General features: G+C 38.7%; 1 protein-coding gene across 1 annotated transcript in view; it reads right to left on the bottom strand.

Annotated features, from left to right (window-relative positions):
- Positions 1–16,931, bottom strand: part of LOC103472979 (uncharacterized) — a 31,759-nt gene that overhangs the window by 10,866 nt on the left and 3,962 nt on the right. Inside the window, exons 2-9 of the mRNA XM_081612585.1 lie at positions 14,627–14,688; positions 14,332–14,352; positions 13,979–14,254; positions 13,328–13,415; positions 12,095–12,321; positions 10,916–11,203; positions 8,809–8,987; positions 1,384–1,476 (exon numbers count right to left, since the gene is read on the bottom strand). Coding sequence (XP_081468711.1) covers positions 1,384–1,476; positions 8,809–8,987; positions 10,916–11,203; positions 12,095–12,321; positions 13,328–13,415; positions 13,979–14,254; positions 14,332–14,352; positions 14,627–14,672 — 1,218 coding nt within the window. The 5' untranslated portion in view covers positions 14,673–14,688. The remainder of the gene's footprint in view (positions 1–1,383; positions 1,477–8,808; positions 8,988–10,915; positions 11,204–12,094; positions 12,322–13,327; positions 13,416–13,978; positions 14,255–14,331; positions 14,353–14,626; positions 14,689–16,931) is intronic.

The following is a 16,931-nucleotide window of genomic DNA, read 5'->3' as shown; positions in this document are numbered from 1 at the left end:
GACTAATCCCAGGGATGATTCATGCTGGTTCTGCGTTTATTAGTGGATTTTAATTGATATATTTCAGGAGGAAACATTTCTGAGAAACTCAGGAAACAGATCAGCAGCAGCAGCCGGTTTCTCATTATCATCATTAATTCATCTTAATAAGGAGAATATCTTTACTTTGGCATATTATCTATACTAATTATTGCTAGATTTGCTCAACCTTTTATGTCATTTGTTTTTTAAATTGAGCTTTTATTCCAGGTCATTTCTCATTTTGTATGTTTTTACAGAGTATTTGCCTTTTTCTACCACTTCAGCGTGACACGGTCATTAAGACAGAATAGAAATTGTTTTTTTACGCTCTCAAAAAAGAGAAACATTTCTTTAATAGTGAAACCATTACCATCACACATGGCTCAGTTTTACCGCCTTCATGTCACAGACGGTTAGATTTACACGTATGTTCAGTTTGGACTATCAGCTGCTTTAAACCGACCGTTCAGGATTGTTCTCACGCTGTTGACCTTAAAGATCAGCTCCAACAAAACCTGCAGCACATTAATGTGATGATGCACAAAACAGCCATTTATGAGCAGATCATCCTGCAACACAGAGACTCTAACAGACACGTTGTCTGCCTGTTTTTAATGGCTTACGTAAAAAAAATGTGCAATTCAGGATCCATTTTTGTTTATTGTGTTTACAGATCCATATATAATAATTACTCATAAATTCGGTGTAATAAACCTGAAGGACCAACAGTCCCATAAAAACACATCTGAGTGTTTAATTACTGATTAAATTTGGTCAATTTGTTCAAAATGGTTTGTTAAAACTGCGACTTTCACACATTTTAAGTTGGACTTCAAAACAAAGATGTTTTGAAGTCCAACTTAAAAAAGAACCAAATAAAAAAAAGACACCTTTTTTTCCTCACTGTCTGAAATTGAATCAGTTTTCTCGTTTTACGTCAGTTAGAAAGATTAAAGTGGATTATTACTGATTTATTACCATGTTGCAGAGGAGATGAGGAATTAGTCTGCAACACTCATCAGAGGTAACCAATTAGGAAAAAGGTTCTTATAAACAATTATATAGGCGTCAGAACCAAAACCAGGAAACTCAAACACTATAAAAACATCTTCCAAAAGGAATTATGATGGAACAGCAGCAGAATAAATACGTCTACAGAGACGTTTGCAGGAAATAAAGAACAACTGGGAGGAGAACAGAGAAGAAAATGAAGTTTTACAGAAGAAAATGTCAAAAATGATCCAAGAACAAAACTTAACCGATGGTAGAAAGTAAAACTCAGAAAAGAGTAAAATATGAAATCCTCAGCAGCATTTACTGTCAGTTTAAAGTGTTTTTATCAGCTTCTGTCGCAGGTTTTACCTTGATGGTGACCTCGGTGGTCTCTGAGGGTTTATCACACACCGACGTCATCAGAGACTCTTCAGTGAACCTGCTGTAGGCCTCATGGACCACCTGCAGAAAACACACATTCACACAGCGTGAGGATCGACGCTGCTGCAGCGGGAAAATGAGCTTCAATCAGAGTCACCAAAACTATCAGCAAACATGAGGACACAGAGATCACAGATCACACTAAACACACACACACAGATCACACTGAACCCCAAAACACACAGATCACACTGAACACACACACACAGATCACACTGAACCCCAAAACACACAGATCACACTGAACCCCAAAACACACAGATCACAGATCACACTGAACCCCAAAACACACAGATCACAGATCACACTGAACCCCAAAACACACAGATCACAGATCACACTGAACCCCAAAACACACAGATCACAGATCACACTGAACCACACACACACACACAGATCACAGATCACACTGAACCACACACACACAGATCACACTGAACCACACACACACTCACAGATCACACTGAACCACACACAGATCACACTGAACCACACACACACACACAGATCACAGATCACACTGAACCACACACACACACACAGATCACACTAAACACACACAGATCACACTGAACCACACACACACACACAGATCACAGATCACACTGAACCACACACACACAGATCACAGATCACACTGAACCACAAAACACACACACACACAGATCACACTGAAACACACACACACAGATCACAGGAATTCACAAACACACACAGACAATAAAAACTGTGAAAAACCTGCAGCTTTAACTTTTAAAACATGAAACTATCAGGAAACATTTGTCACATCCACGGATGTTTGGGTTTTGGTTTGTGTTATGATCATAATGCTAATCAATCTGATCATTTTCCTTCTTTTATGTGTAGTTAAATCAGTTCATTCCTTCATGTTTCATAGATCCTGTTTATCTTCGTCTCTTCTGGTTCCAGTTCCTCCCAGTCTGATCTCATCTTCTATCTTAATTATTCTCCTCTCTCAGCTGTTCTTCTATCCACAGATGCTCCACTTTCCATCTGATTAGTCTTTTGGTTTTCATGTCACTTTCCTGCCCGTCTCCAGACTGCAGATGAGGGAATGCAGCCGTTTTATTCAGGTGTGTTGGAGAACTGATGCATTTAAAAGTTGAACACAGTTGGACACGCCTGCTTTAGGACATAAATTAAGCTAAAATAGTCGAAATTAATACAGATTTGAAGCTTCAAAGCTGTAAAATGTTTTTGTTTGGTTGGATATGGAGGTAAAAACAAGGACAGACTTTAAAAAATGTGACATATTGGTTCAAAACAACCAAACATAAAGATCTGTGGCCTCAACAATGATTTCAACAGTGAGAATAATTATACTTTTGTATGTATTTAATCTCTTGCTAAATGTTGTTTTGTTGCCTCAGCTTTTAAACAATAAGCCAGAAACATTGATTTTGTCCAACTATAGAAACCGAAGTTGAGGAAAATGCACCAAAGTTGGTTTCAAACAAGTTAAAAAATCCTGACATGCTATTTATTAACTCTAATTTCCCCAACGAGGGAGTCTTTATATAACCTTTAAAGCTGCAGATTTTACTTTTTTACTTCTTAACATTTAATAATTGTACAATATTAACAAACAACCACACAAAAGGACAAACAGCACAAACAGTTTCCCCTGTTAAAACAACAATAAGCTTAAATCAGAGCTTATACACATTGACATCACGATTTATCTTTTTACAACACTGAGGACAGAAATGTGTGCAAAACCAGATGATTACTGGAGCTTATTGGTTATTGTTACTGTTTCTGAAAAACTGCAGATTGTTGGTTTTTAATTGAGCAGTGAGGGAAAGAAAAAGTTAAATATTCTTCTGATGCTTAATTAGAGACAAGTGTGAAAAATAATTCTACAGTTGAAACTATACTTCCTGATATTTTCACAGTCTGTGGATGTGTAAAACTTTAATGGTTTGACTTTAATGGTTGGAAAAGAAATAAAAAGTTGAACCAGGCTTTACGGAGTATTACCACCACCTTCTGGTCCGGATCGCGGGTCAGAAACTCTATTCAAATATGAAAAGCTTCTTTTTTCAAAACAAAACAGTAAAAATGTAGAAACTCCCGTTAACTTTGTTGATCCATCTCTGGCTGAGCTTCATATTCCCTCACATCCCTGGTGTCCCATCAGAAACTCAACACTTCCCTCTCCTGCCGTTCTTTATGACCCTTTCAGAGTAAATTCCTGCAGCTTGAACTCCTTCATCTTATTCCTCATCCTCTCCCTCCAGGTTTTGCATTTCTAAAAACTAATAAGAACATTTCTCACTGACGTTCCTCACACAATCCTATCTCGCGCTTCTCCCTTTATGCTTTTGGTTGGTGCACAAACCTCAAGCTGGAAAGCATTTTCTTCTCTCTGCAGACCTTGACTCTGGGTTGAATGTGAAGTAAATGCGTTTCCTGCTGGTCTTGATTGCATTTAGAGGAGAAACCTTTTCTAAAAGGACACATTTAACTTCTGCTACACTGACGCCCACATTCATTTCTGTGTTTCTTTTTTAAAACCTGTTTTGCTAAGAAAAACTTCCCCTCAAGAGCTAAAACCTTCCAAATGGTTTTAAATTAAACTCATTAATCTGCTGACTGACAAATTAATAAAAAAAGTCTGAACAAATCGATAACTTGTTTAGTTTTCTGCTTTGCCGTCAGACCTGGTTCTCGGTTTTCTAACCATCAAACCTGCCATCAGTTGGTCTAATAAATCTCTAGCAGATTATTTCACTTGTATGAAGACAAGTGAAATAATCAGACAACACAGACATGTTGTCTGTGTCATAAATGAAAAAATCTGCTGAACTAATAGTTTCTCATCAAAATCATTGTTCTATATTTTCCTTTAAAGTTTAACATTCACAGTGGAAAAGCCACTAATCAGGAACATCAATGGATTCTCTTTAAAAGAAATGCAGATTTTTCATAAAACTCCAACTAAAAATGGTCCAGAGAGATGATGTAATAACTCTCATAATTGACTTTTCAAGATTTTATTCCTACTACAAACAAAATTCTTCCATTTAGAACAATTCTTTCATCAGATTAATAATATTCAGCCACAATAAGAAGCTGTTTTATCCTAAACGGCTCCACTAAACCGCAGGTCTTTATAGAAGCAGCTACGTTATTCCAAAGAAGCAACTCGAATGTCTTCACCCATTAAAACGGCGATGCATAAACTCCTCACAATCATTAAATAATTTATTTCATATTGATTTCTAACTTTGTTTTCTGCCCCTCACTGCTGGTTATGTGTGCATGAAGAGCTGATGGTCACATGAATCCTGACGAGTCCATCAGGATAACAGAGGCGCTTTGTTTCAAGTGCCAGATCTGCTTCACGTAATTCATTGACTTTTTGTCAAATTAGGTCTTCAATCAACATCTGCTCCATCGTTACGTCTGAGGGCTGCAGTTTCTCTTGGCTCTGCAGGAGTCATTAAGTGCTCAGTGTCTTTAATGGCTTTATGTTATCGCAAACAGGCTCAAAGATACTGAACACACACATTTCTGGGACAGCCACCAGAAAGTTTGTCACAGGATAAAAAGTTGGTTTAAGGAACTTGTTTGGCACAACAGCAGCACGACTCTGAATATCAAAACGAAGGAGGAGGAGAGGAAACCAGAGGAGGCCACAACACAAATCTCTCACCAAGAAGAGGCGCCGTTTGAAGCTCCTTAATGTCGGAGCGGGAAAGTAATGAATATGCAACAACATTAGCCTGGACATCAGAAACATCCATCTGAGTGAAAGAAAGCCTCTTTTCTAAAGATAATATCAGCAAATTCATCATGTCAGATTAATAAACTTTAAACATTCACTGAAGACACACAAGTTACACAAGCAGAAGTGCATGAGTGAGCATGTGGGGAGTAAACTAAAGGTACGTTTTCAAATGACTACTTTAATATACGTAAACTATGATGCCTGGAAGAAAATCACATGAGTCACAGGAGAAACTTTAGGAATGGGACATGAACAACTGTGACACCAGAGAAATTACATTTTCTGAGCTGAATGAACTCAATAAAATCTGCTGAAGAAGCCGAAGCAGAAAAGATGGCTGAAGGTGAAACGTCAGTTAGCTGAAGAACTGAAATTACTTCTTAACAGAACAGCTTAAAATGCCAGATCACAGTAAAGAAACTTAACGAAATTACTTTAAAAAGAGCTAAGATCTTGCTTGAGAGCCAAGAACCTGGAAGTTAATGCTGCAGCTAAATATTTGACAACCTGGAAAGAAAGAAAACCTTAATTTTGCCACTGTATTCTATCAGATTATTTAACATAAAAAACTAAATATATTATGTACGTTAGTGTCCAGTTCTATTTTCCACGTCTTTACATTGAAAACAAAGTGATATCAAAGTCAAATTTCTTATTTGTGTGTAGATATTTTTAATATTAAGCTGATTCTTATTCTAAGAAGCTGTAATTTCAGAGTTTGAAGTAGAAAAAAATTGTTTTGGAAAGTTAGAGGTTTTCCTAACTAGACCTTCAATGTCCAACATGACAAACAAGCATATAAAATACAATAGAAACAGTTTTAATGGTATATTTCGACTTTGTTAACTAGAACCTCACTAAATAACTCATTCATCATTATATTGTTAATAGAGGTCAGTGAATATAGCGTCTGAATTCAGGAAATATTAAAAACTTTAGCTATTAGCTTGTATTGCTAATAGTAGTTAGCCTGATTACTGACACTAATAAGAAAACCTCATTGTTTTTCCATTAATAACACAAAAACAAGGTTTGTGGTGTTGTTCTCTAGCTTAGCTTTCAAGCCAATTGGTGCACAGTAAGCTACGTGTTAGCCGACATGCTAACACCGACATTAACTTTAAAAACATACATCTTTTGGGAATCGAAATGTATTAAACAAACCATAAAACAGTTTAATTCAGCATTTCCTTTTCTTCCCTACACATTTAAAATATTACGCTTAGAAATTAGGACAGCAAAGTAAAAAAACACAACACATCAAAGCTAAAGGAAAGCAATGAAATATGTCGTATAGCTAGTAAAAATGTTATTTTTAAATAGAATTAAAAAGGAAATATATGTTGGGCATGAAGTAACTTAAACTGTGTTAAAACAGCTGCAATAAGGAACAAATGAAACTGTATTAGCACATACAGCTGTTCCCATCATAAAAACAAATACAGGAAGTTGTGAGGAAGTGACAATAATAACAGAAACACTGATGTCACTAAATCTGCTTCATTCTGTTGGGTTTCCATGGTTGGATGTCTGTCAGGACTCTCGTACGTAAAGTATGAAGCATTTATTAACTTGGATCCCAGAACAATGGTGACCTGAAGTGTGACATAAATAATCTCAGCTTGTAATGTGGCATATCATTATTGCAAACACTTGGCATAACCTAATCGTCCCTGCGAAGCAATCAGTCTCTGCGGCTGCTGTTGTTTACGATGAGAGAGTCTTCTGCCTGCAGTGGCTTTTTAATTGCTCTGAAGATTCAATTACTTTCAAGCAACATTTGCTGTGAAGACTGCTTGAGGAATGAGGGGAACATCAACTTCAAACGGCACTCAAAATTAAACAAAAAGCTTTGGAGAACAGTTCCCACTAATTGGTAATTATGTCAAAATGCTGAGTTTTGGTGTTGAGATTTTAAATGGATTTACTCTTAAGATTAATCTCTATAGATATTGAATTTTATTCCTTTGTATTCAACAGTTGCACTGTTTTTTATTAAGCCTATAATGTTTGAATAATACCGTTGTTGTGCTGAAAAATGATTAATTTATGCCCCTGATGTTTAGGTGCTCTTTAACAGGTGAGCCATTTATTTGAATTTCAGATGTTATTTTGGTGAATAATCAGCATCAACTCCAAATTACCAAATCAGTTAATCAGCCTGCATAAAGCAGGACAACAAAGGAAAAAATAATAACTCCTTTTTATTCAAGATTAACATTTAAAGAAGCATAAAACATGGTAATGGCCTTAAAAAGGCTCTTTTGTGGTACGTAGGTTGTCATTTAACGAATAAACACCTGCTCTGAAGGCTGATTAGCAATCAGTCATGAACAATTGAGCAAACTAAGAATCAAATGTTTCCTGGTGGGTGTCGAACTCTTGTCAAAAATGAATAAATCCATGTTAATTTGTCAGCTAATCATGAAGCTCGGAGCAGAAATGTGCTGATTTTCTCAGAAACTGGATGAAGGAAGAAAATATAGGCAGTTTAAAATAAATACTGTGCTCATAACTCAATATTAAATATGAGGTTATACTTGACTTCTGAGACTTAAAAATATAGATTGGTTTCTTTAAAGTGTGGTTGTATGAAGTACTTATGAATCGTCAGTATCATACCTGCATCATATCTCTGGGTAATAACTAGATAAGTTTACTTGAGTAACATTTAGGAGTATTTTTTCTATGCTTTACTTTTTACTCTTACTTGAGTAAAATTGGACCGCACAACATTATTCCAAGACCTGCAAATGGCCCCTGGTCCACATGTTGGACACCACTGGTCTAAAGGAAAAGTCAAAACTTCACTAAGCAGCAGCTAAATTTTAACATTTTCTACTTGTTAGTCTTCTACCTGATTCTTTAGGACATGAAACAAAACCTAAGGAGCAAACAGAGTCAAGCTAACTGAGTTGCCAGGTAAAAACATTATGAAAGGAACTTATATGGCATCTTTCAATACAGAACATTTTAGATAACAAGAACTCAGAAGTGATAAAAATCCAAACATAATCACAACAGCATCCAGCTTTCTAACTGTTCTTGTTGACAGACTGAAGTGGTTGTTGTTCAGTCCACCCTCTAAAACCCAACAATGGCTTCACTGCTCACACTTTCCTCCCGTCTTCACCATCTCTCCGTTATGAAGAGACATCCAGGGAGTGTAGCCACCAGGATGTCTCTTTGGCAGATGGCTGTAAGCCGTGTTCAGACTGCAGCCTGGTAAAAAATCTCCAACCGCTGAACCTGCCTGGGCGTGAATTCAAGGCCGTTCTCCCGAGCTTCGTGTGCCTCTGCAGTCCAGTTCAGCAGGAGCCGAGGAGGCTGGAGGCAGGATAACTCTTCCCTGGCTCCTCTTCAGTCGTTATGTTCTGCTGAATTTGGCTCTCATCAGGACCGGCTCTGCAGGAGACGAAGCCGGCCATCTTGACTCCCACAGCAGGAGCAGAGCCTTCCTCTACCTTTAATCCCCTCAAACTGTCACGCACCTCACTCCGTCTGGATAACCAGCTGGACCAGAACCAACTCACTGTCTCCAACATTCCTCACTTTACGAAAAAACTGCTGCAAAAATAAACCGAGCTTCAGAAAATTACCTGTCGGAAAGCTTCCCCGTCTTTCTTGCCGGCCTGCTGAGCGATGAGCGTCAGCTTCTTGCTCTTCTCGTTTCTTTTATGTATTTTATAGACGCAGGACAGCAGGCACACCAGCAGCATGAAGGCGATCAGACCCAGCATGGACAGGATGGCAACAGCCAGAGGAGCCATCTTGTAGGCTGGAAACGAGAGAGACGAAGGAAACGATGAGTCTACAGGCCTGAATTAGAGGAAATCTGGTTTCAAATGGGATTTGATCTCTGGGTAATAACTAGATAAGTTTACTTGAGTAACATTTAGGACTATTTTTTCTATGCTTCACTTTTTACTCTTACTTGAGTAAAATTGGGCCGCACAACATTATTCCAAGACCCTCAAATGGCCCCTGGTCCACATGTTGGACACCACTGGTCTAAAGAAAAAGTCAAAACTTCACTAAGCAGCAGCTAAATTTTAACATTTTCTACTTGTTAGTCTTCTACATGATTCTTTAGGACATGAAACAAAACCTAAGGAGCCTCCTGAGGTGGTTCTGAGGTCATAAATCAGATTTGATTCTATTTGCATGGAGAGCAGGAAGGTGGCATCTGATCCAGAGGTCACCTGGGACGCATGTGGAGATGAATTTTAATGCAAGGCCCCCAGATTCGGTTACATCTGTTACGAGATTGATTTTTGCATTTACGAGGGCCTTTAACGAGGAGCAGCAGCGGACGGTTAGCATCTCAGAGCCACAGATGGAGGTGTGCTTACAGATGGCTCTGCTAAATATATATAAATGCAAACAGAAGATTCCCCCGAAGGCAGGAGGGACGAAATGACAAGGAGTTACGCAGCAGATGTGAGACAAATGTTTTGTTCTTTTTTTTTCCTTTTTAATCAATACGGCATAACCTCTGTAGCCGGATTGTAATCTGTCGTATTTATGGCTGATTTGTCCTTGAAGGCAGAGAAACTAAAAACGAAGGACGTTCCGACTCGCCGGGGTTCCAGTTACCGACAAAAAGAAAGCAAACACCCAGACGGAGGGTGGAAACGTAATAAATCTGCACGTGCTGAAAAGTCACATGACCCCACTGCTGTGATTATCATCTAAAATCAGATGGATTAGAGAGTCGGGAGAGAGGGAACGCCTGGGCTTCCATGGAGCCTGAAAACAAACAGCAGCTCCTCAAACGGTTCAAACCGGGTCTGGATCCTGCAGCGACTGGGTCACAGCTGACATGTATAATCAGGAGAGCCTCCTGTCTCCATGACGACCTAACCTCTACCCAGGGAGTCCATAACAGGACCCAGAGGTCATCCGTGACCCTCCTGACCTCTGCTGGGTCAGGAGGGTTAAACTATGGAGAGATGCAGGATGTCACTGAAATATAATTTACAAAACTTTTCATTGTCTCATGATTTTAATCCAGTATTTATTTGTTTCTATCAGTGAAATTTTGAAAGCATACAAAGTTTTTAATGGCTCGTCCTCATTCATAGTTTCTGAACCATAATTACAATCCTAAAATTAAATGCGAACAAAGTGAAGGGTGTCAATTTTCAACAAGACCAAACTGTAAAAACAAAAAAAAAGGTGAATTAAAGAGCATTTTTGATTGTTTTACCTGAACACACAGAAAAAACACAAAGTATTTTGGTTTGGTTTCTAGTCCAAATATCTTAATACACTTGAAATAAGATAATTTAGCTCACAAGTAACTTTTCAGTACAATATAGGACCTTCTTTAAGTCAATAATTCCTTATATATATATTTTTTAAAGTACTTGCCATTAGTAAAATAATTTGTAAGTGGAAAATATCTTCAATTATTGCTACTTTTTCACCTTTATTAAGGGATTATTGACATAAAACAAGCTCTTGTCATGCTAAAGTTACTTCTAAGTTAGTTTTGTCTTATTCCACATGTGCTATTATATTTACATTAGTACCAGACCAAATTATTTGGTAACATTTTGTGTTTTTTCAGTGCAGTCTGTCAGGTTCATGAACATAAACTCTGTTTTCCTGCAGTAATGAAGCAGCTGATGCTTTCAGATCCGTCCGTCATCATTAAGGATTCTGTAGATTTAAATAAATGTAACATTAAAGAGTTTTTATTACCTTCCACGGTTATGTAGACGTGAGCCACAGTGAAGCCAGCCAGGTCGGTGACCTTGAAGAGCCCCGTGTCGGCCGGCTGCATCTTCTTCATGACGAGCTCCGACCCGTCCACAGTGAGCCGGCCCTCCAGCTGCGGGTCCAGCGGCGCCACCAGAACCCCCTGGTTCACGATGACCCGGTCCTGGTTGTCCAGTTTGGACCTGTAGACCACGTTGAGGTTGGAGTAGTGCAGGAAGAGCTTCATCTTCAGGTTCTCTCCGTAGGCAAAATGCAGGAAACTCTGGTGATCTGGAGCAGCAAAGAGGAGAAAACGAGGAAATAAACATGATGAGTTTACTGGAGATTTAAATAATCTGACACAGACACACACTGGAGATGAGGGACAACATCATGATAGGTGCAAAACAATTCACACTAATTTAATATTTCCCTCATGGAGATGTCAGTAAGTCAGAATGAATAAATAATAAATAATATGGTCTTAATTCATTTAGTTGTTACGTAGGAAAAAGATAAATAAAATCAGATGCCTCAAACTTGTATAATTTTCCAGAATGTAATTTGATTTTATTAGTTTTAAGCTGAAAACTGGTTGAAAAAGGAGAAATGTTACCACCAGTTGGAAGGAACCATAAAGTCTCTGCTTGTTTCTGTTGCTCCAGCGCAGATATTGATTGACCATCACAGCATCCAGTGGGATAAATTACCTCTTTCTGCCTTCAGGAAACATTTTCTGTACGAGTTAACAATCTGTTTGTAGCTGTGTGTCATTCTTCAACTCTTTCTACATACAAACACTCTGTAGTTGCGTTGACCTTTTGACCTCTGAACCTGCTGTTCTTCTGTAACCAGCTCAGTCCTCAGGAACGTCAAACATCGGCTGTTTTCTCTCCATATTCATGACTGTCTCCTGGTGCATAGTTTTTAAAACTTGCGAATAAATTTGTTTCTTCATCCTTCTAATTATTGCTATGAGTTTATGAGCAGGAAGATGATAATCAGTTGAATTAGAGCCTATAAATATGTAAACAAACGTACCGATTTGATGATTTGCTGAGTTATCTACAAAGCAGCATGCCTTTGATTCTTAAATGTCAACATTTAAATATCAGACATTTTTGGACAAGAGGAATCAGATTTTATCGTTGAAAGCTTCGGCTGCGTCAGATTTCTCCTGACCTCTGACATTCAGGCAGCTCCTCGTCTTGGTGTGACCGTCCCGGTCCAGAATCGTGAAGCTGCCTTCATCCGTCATCCTGACCGAGTGCAGCACCACCTGCCTGTCCGACACGCTGAGGCGCCCGGCGTAGTCGTCCCCCAACACGGCGCTCTGGTTGTAGAGAAGAACCGGCGGGGGCTCCGAGGTGTGAGGGACCACCGTCTGATTGACTCTGACCAGGCTGGGCCTGAAACCAGAAACCACAGAGAGGAGGATGTTCAACCAGCAAACACTCCATCAGTGTTTTAGGTAATAAACCAGTGGTCCCCAAACTTTTTCCTGTGAGGGCCACATAACTTTTCCCTTCTCTGGTGGGGGGCCGGAGTCAGTTTGTAAGAGAAAAAGTGTAACACGTTTATCACCTGGGCTTGTTGACGGGTGGGAGGGGGTGCGCGTTTCTCGATTGATTTTTACCCAGAAAGCACATGAGCAAAAACCGTTAGGTAAACGGTCACTGGGACTGACTAGTATATATTCCATTGAGGGAAAGTAACTTTAACATATGAATTCCTCATATGTTAACATAAAGGCTCGTTTTGAGCCTTTATGTTATAAGCTGCTACACAACTATAAGCTGCTACTTACAGGCATTTCTTTGAATAATTCGACCTGGAATGCGGCGTTCATAACAAACACGTGTGTTCATCTCCTCTACCGCTAGCAAACAACCGTACTGATTAAATAACATAAATGTCAAGCAGTTCCCTAAAAGTCCAACAGATGGCAGCAATGCGCCATGCAAAACAAAACACCCACAGTTTACAGGACACACTTCCTGCTAAAGAGCCCCCTGGTGGTTGAAGAAAAATTCACATATAAACCGGAAAATACAATATATGAAAAAAAATCTGAATGCTCTCTGGCATTGTTCAGGGGGCCGAACCAAATGTGGAGGCGGGCCGTAGCTTGGGGACCCCTGTAATAAACCAACACAAAGTAGATTAAAATGTAAATAGTGCATTTGTATCAAGCATTCACAGCCTTAGTTACCTAAAAAATTAGAAATAAATAGTTCTGATTGTCACTTTTATCACAATAGCACCAAATATATTGTGATAAACTTTAACAGCAACATCTGATTCAGGTGTGCTGGAGGACTTGAGCTGCAGTTCTCTGGTTCTTAAGCATCTTAATGTGTAAAAATGTCCCAACTTGACTCCATGTTTGTTAGAGATGAGTTCTGCTTGGCGTACCTGAACTCCAGCGTGATCGGACCTTCGATTTGGTTCAGGTGGATGATGTACGTTTCTCCATACTTTACAACCTGCTCCAAAACGCAGTCTGATCGACAACACAAGATTAAAGAGAAAGGGAAACGTTTACAGTGGAGAAAAGCTGAAAATCAGTCATATTGTGCTAAAGGTCAGCTAGACTAACGACTCATGAACGAATAGATTCTTATAGAAATATCCAGGAATTAAATAAAGAATCGTTGCCACATAATCAGTTTTGATTACATTCCTTTTAAGACATAAAAAGCTGTTGATTATTTTCTAGATAATTACTTGATGCAGTTGGTAATTAAGTCATTTATAACTTTTCTTTTTGTATAAGTATAGTGTTAATTATAATAGTTTCTTTATTTATGTGAACTTTCCGGGATGCTGTTGAGTTCACAGGGAGGATCGAAGGCGATGAATTAGCTTCCAGCAAAGTTTAGACATCATTAACTTGAATAATAGTTTCATTTTTCACAGACATGAGCTGATTCCTTGAAGAAACTGTTATTTCGCAAAATCTGGTGTTTTTCCACAAAAAATAGGTTTATAATTTAGTATCTAATGAGTAAAACACTAGCAGAAAATGTCCAGTTTTTGGAGGAGCAGCAGAGTTTCAGTCCTTACCCCTCACGCTGAGGACCAGGTTTTTGGAAATGCTGGCATTTCTGCCGCTTCTGATGATGTACAGCCCCTCGTCTTCCTCCTGCACGTCCTTCAGCACCAGGTGGCCCAGAGAGTTGAGCTCGGTCTTGTTCGGGTTCATCACCCGGCCCGCCTGGAGCAGAGGAACCTCGTAGGAGCTGTTGGTCCTGGGTCGGAACACGACCTCCGGGTCGCTCCACGACGACACTTCGATGTGGACGTCCTCGCCGAAGAAGGCCGTCCTCCTTTCCTCTTTGACTGATGCAAACAGGAAGCGGTTAGCTTTCAAAAAGTTTCTTTTATTCAAACATTATCATCCAAACGAGTAACGTTACCTCTGGAAGATGCTGACACAACTGGAAGAGAGAGAAAGAAAACAGAAAATCAACTCCTTTGTTCTGAAAACCAAACAGCTTCCACATTAAACATGAAAACATTTGAAATGTAAATGTTGTCTAAAAATAGGCTGATTACAATGTTTCATAACAAAACAAGAAGAAATGAAACAGATTGCAACATAAATGAGCTTTGAGTTTTTTTCTAATGTAAATCATTAAGTTTGGTTTTGAAGGAAGTCGGTTCCAAACGTTCATTTATCTGAACTGGGCTCCTGATTCTGTTTGTGCTTACCGGTGCAGAACACGGCGCTAAGTACCGCCGCTACGACTGCTTTCATCTTGGACTGCCTCTCTCTGCAAAAACAGAAAGACGCAGACAATTAACAGCAAATGAAACTTCTTTAGCATCAGTACGGCTCCAACGAGACCTTCAGAAAACACAAACTCTGCTTCGTCAGATGTACTAATCAGTTCATGTAACAACCGGAGCGTCAGTTGGTTCAATTTAAAAATGCTCTGTGCAGCAGAAACGTATATTTACATTAGCATGAAAAAAGACGACTGAGCAGAAAATGTTAAAGAAAAACCTACTGTCATCAATTTGTGACTTTAAGCTGAAAAATAACTAAATTACTTGAATAAAACAGATTGGCCTAGTCAAAGTCCGACGGTCTTAGTTTGTTTGAAATGATGTAAAATTATGTATTTAATGAAGACGTACCTACAAATCTTCAAATATGGCTGAATTAAAACTATTCTGCAAAGTAGAGCAGGCAAAGTGACACATCCTGACAGGTTCAGGAAAAAATAACTTTTTACGTAGAGTTGGGTTGGTTTGCATTTGAAAAATTATTTTAATATTTACTCAGGCTATCTTTGTTTGATATTAAAATTTCTTTCATGGCCTTATTTTATTCATGCAAAAAGAGAAATAAAATCTTTATGGGATGAAATGATTTTCCTGAACAAACATCTGACATTGAGGCCAAGAGCCGCTGGCAACAAAATCTCTAACTTCAGTGAACTCAGAATGAGTCAGAGCTGAGCTGATTAAAAGGTGAACTGCAGGGCTTCCATCCATTCACTTCACTTCAATCCTGCTACAATGGAGAAAATTCATCTAGCAAATACAGACCATCACAGAAAAGAACAAATAATATTAAAGAAAATGATCTTTCTAGCCAAAAGGAGTCAAACTCCAGTCCTGCAGGATTTATTTCTGACATCTTTCAGTTGATTCTCTGCTTCATCACACCTGTTTCAAATACTTCAGTCATTTTCTGTGAACCTGGAGATCATTTAACCTTTTGATCAAGGTTTGTTGTACCATCTAAAAGCTGCAGGACAGCTTCTTCATGTCCAGGATCAGTGCCTGCTTTGTATTGTAAGACAAATTAATTTAGCCAGAATTTAAACGAAAGAGAAATAAACCCTGGTTCAGTCGGAATCAGAAAATTCTGGATTTGTAATAGGAATTTCCTGGAAACCAGGATTTTACCAAAAATACATTATAATTTATTTTAAAGGGATTGTAGCAGTAGTTGTGCTGCCAGTCATAAAAACATAACAAATAAGCCAACATCTTTATGTTGCTACTGAATAATAATATTTTCAACTAAGATCATTCCAGCAGATCCTCCTGGATCTAAATCAACGTTTCACTCCGTCAAACATTTGTTTTACATTTTAGAAGTTAAACTTCCTGCTTCATCCCTGATATTTTGTCCACATTCTGGTAAAACTATAAGTATTGATCCCAAATGATGATCAGTTATTCAGCTCCTATTTTCCCATTTCTCCTGGAAGAAAAAAAAGTGTTTTACCATAATGTTATAATAAAAGTAAATGTAGAGTGGGATATTTTTTGAGGGCCGACATGGTCTCAGAAGTTTGAAAAACACACAAAGGTTATAGAGTTCAGTGGAAAATGTCAATAAAAAGTCTTTTAAAGGCATTTTTCAGAGCAGAGAGGCTTTAAAAGCTGCTTTCTCAAGAGTCTCTGCAGAACGAACAGGCTGATATTGTTCAGTTTCTTCTTAGCACTTTGGTGCAACACAGCAATCTTGGCTTATTTCTCTAATCGCCGCCCTGTGAAGCAGGTTGAATACGTTTTACATTAATGTTCCACAGAGCCATTACCTTACTGCCTGTAAGAGATTTCATGCTGGGGAGCTTGAAAGGATGTGAATCAAAAGTTTGACATCTTTGACAAAGAAAACTGTATGTCTGAGGGGAAAATGAGAAGTCAACGCTGATTATGAAAATGTGAAAATGTGCAAAAAAACGGCGTACAGATTGGACATGTATTGAGTGGAAGTCAGAGAGGAGGTTTAAACAAAGCTGGAGGAGGCACAGCGAGCGGGAGGAGGCAGCATGCAGGAAAATAAAGATGGATGTGTGTTCAAGTGGTTCTGATTTAATTACAGCCAGATGAGCAGCAGCACTTTCCACTGAAGCTCCTGGACGCTTTAACCTGCCTTCCTTCAGCCGCAGGTTTGATTTCCGTCTGAAACCCAGAGACTAAACACGCCTATTGTTCTCCTGTCATCCTGCTGCACTGCAAAACCTCATTATTTCCCTTTTCTTAAGAAATATAT

This window comes from Poecilia reticulata, chromosome 11 (assembly GCF_904066995.2).
Source record: "Poecilia reticulata chromosome 11, P_reticulata-male-v2, whole genome shotgun sequence".
Lineage (NCBI taxonomy): Eukaryota > Metazoa > Chordata > Actinopteri > Cyprinodontiformes > Poeciliidae > Poecilia > Poecilia reticulata.
The sequence above is the reverse complement of the archived record's forward strand: the minus strand, read 5'-3'. Positions and strand labels throughout refer to the sequence as shown.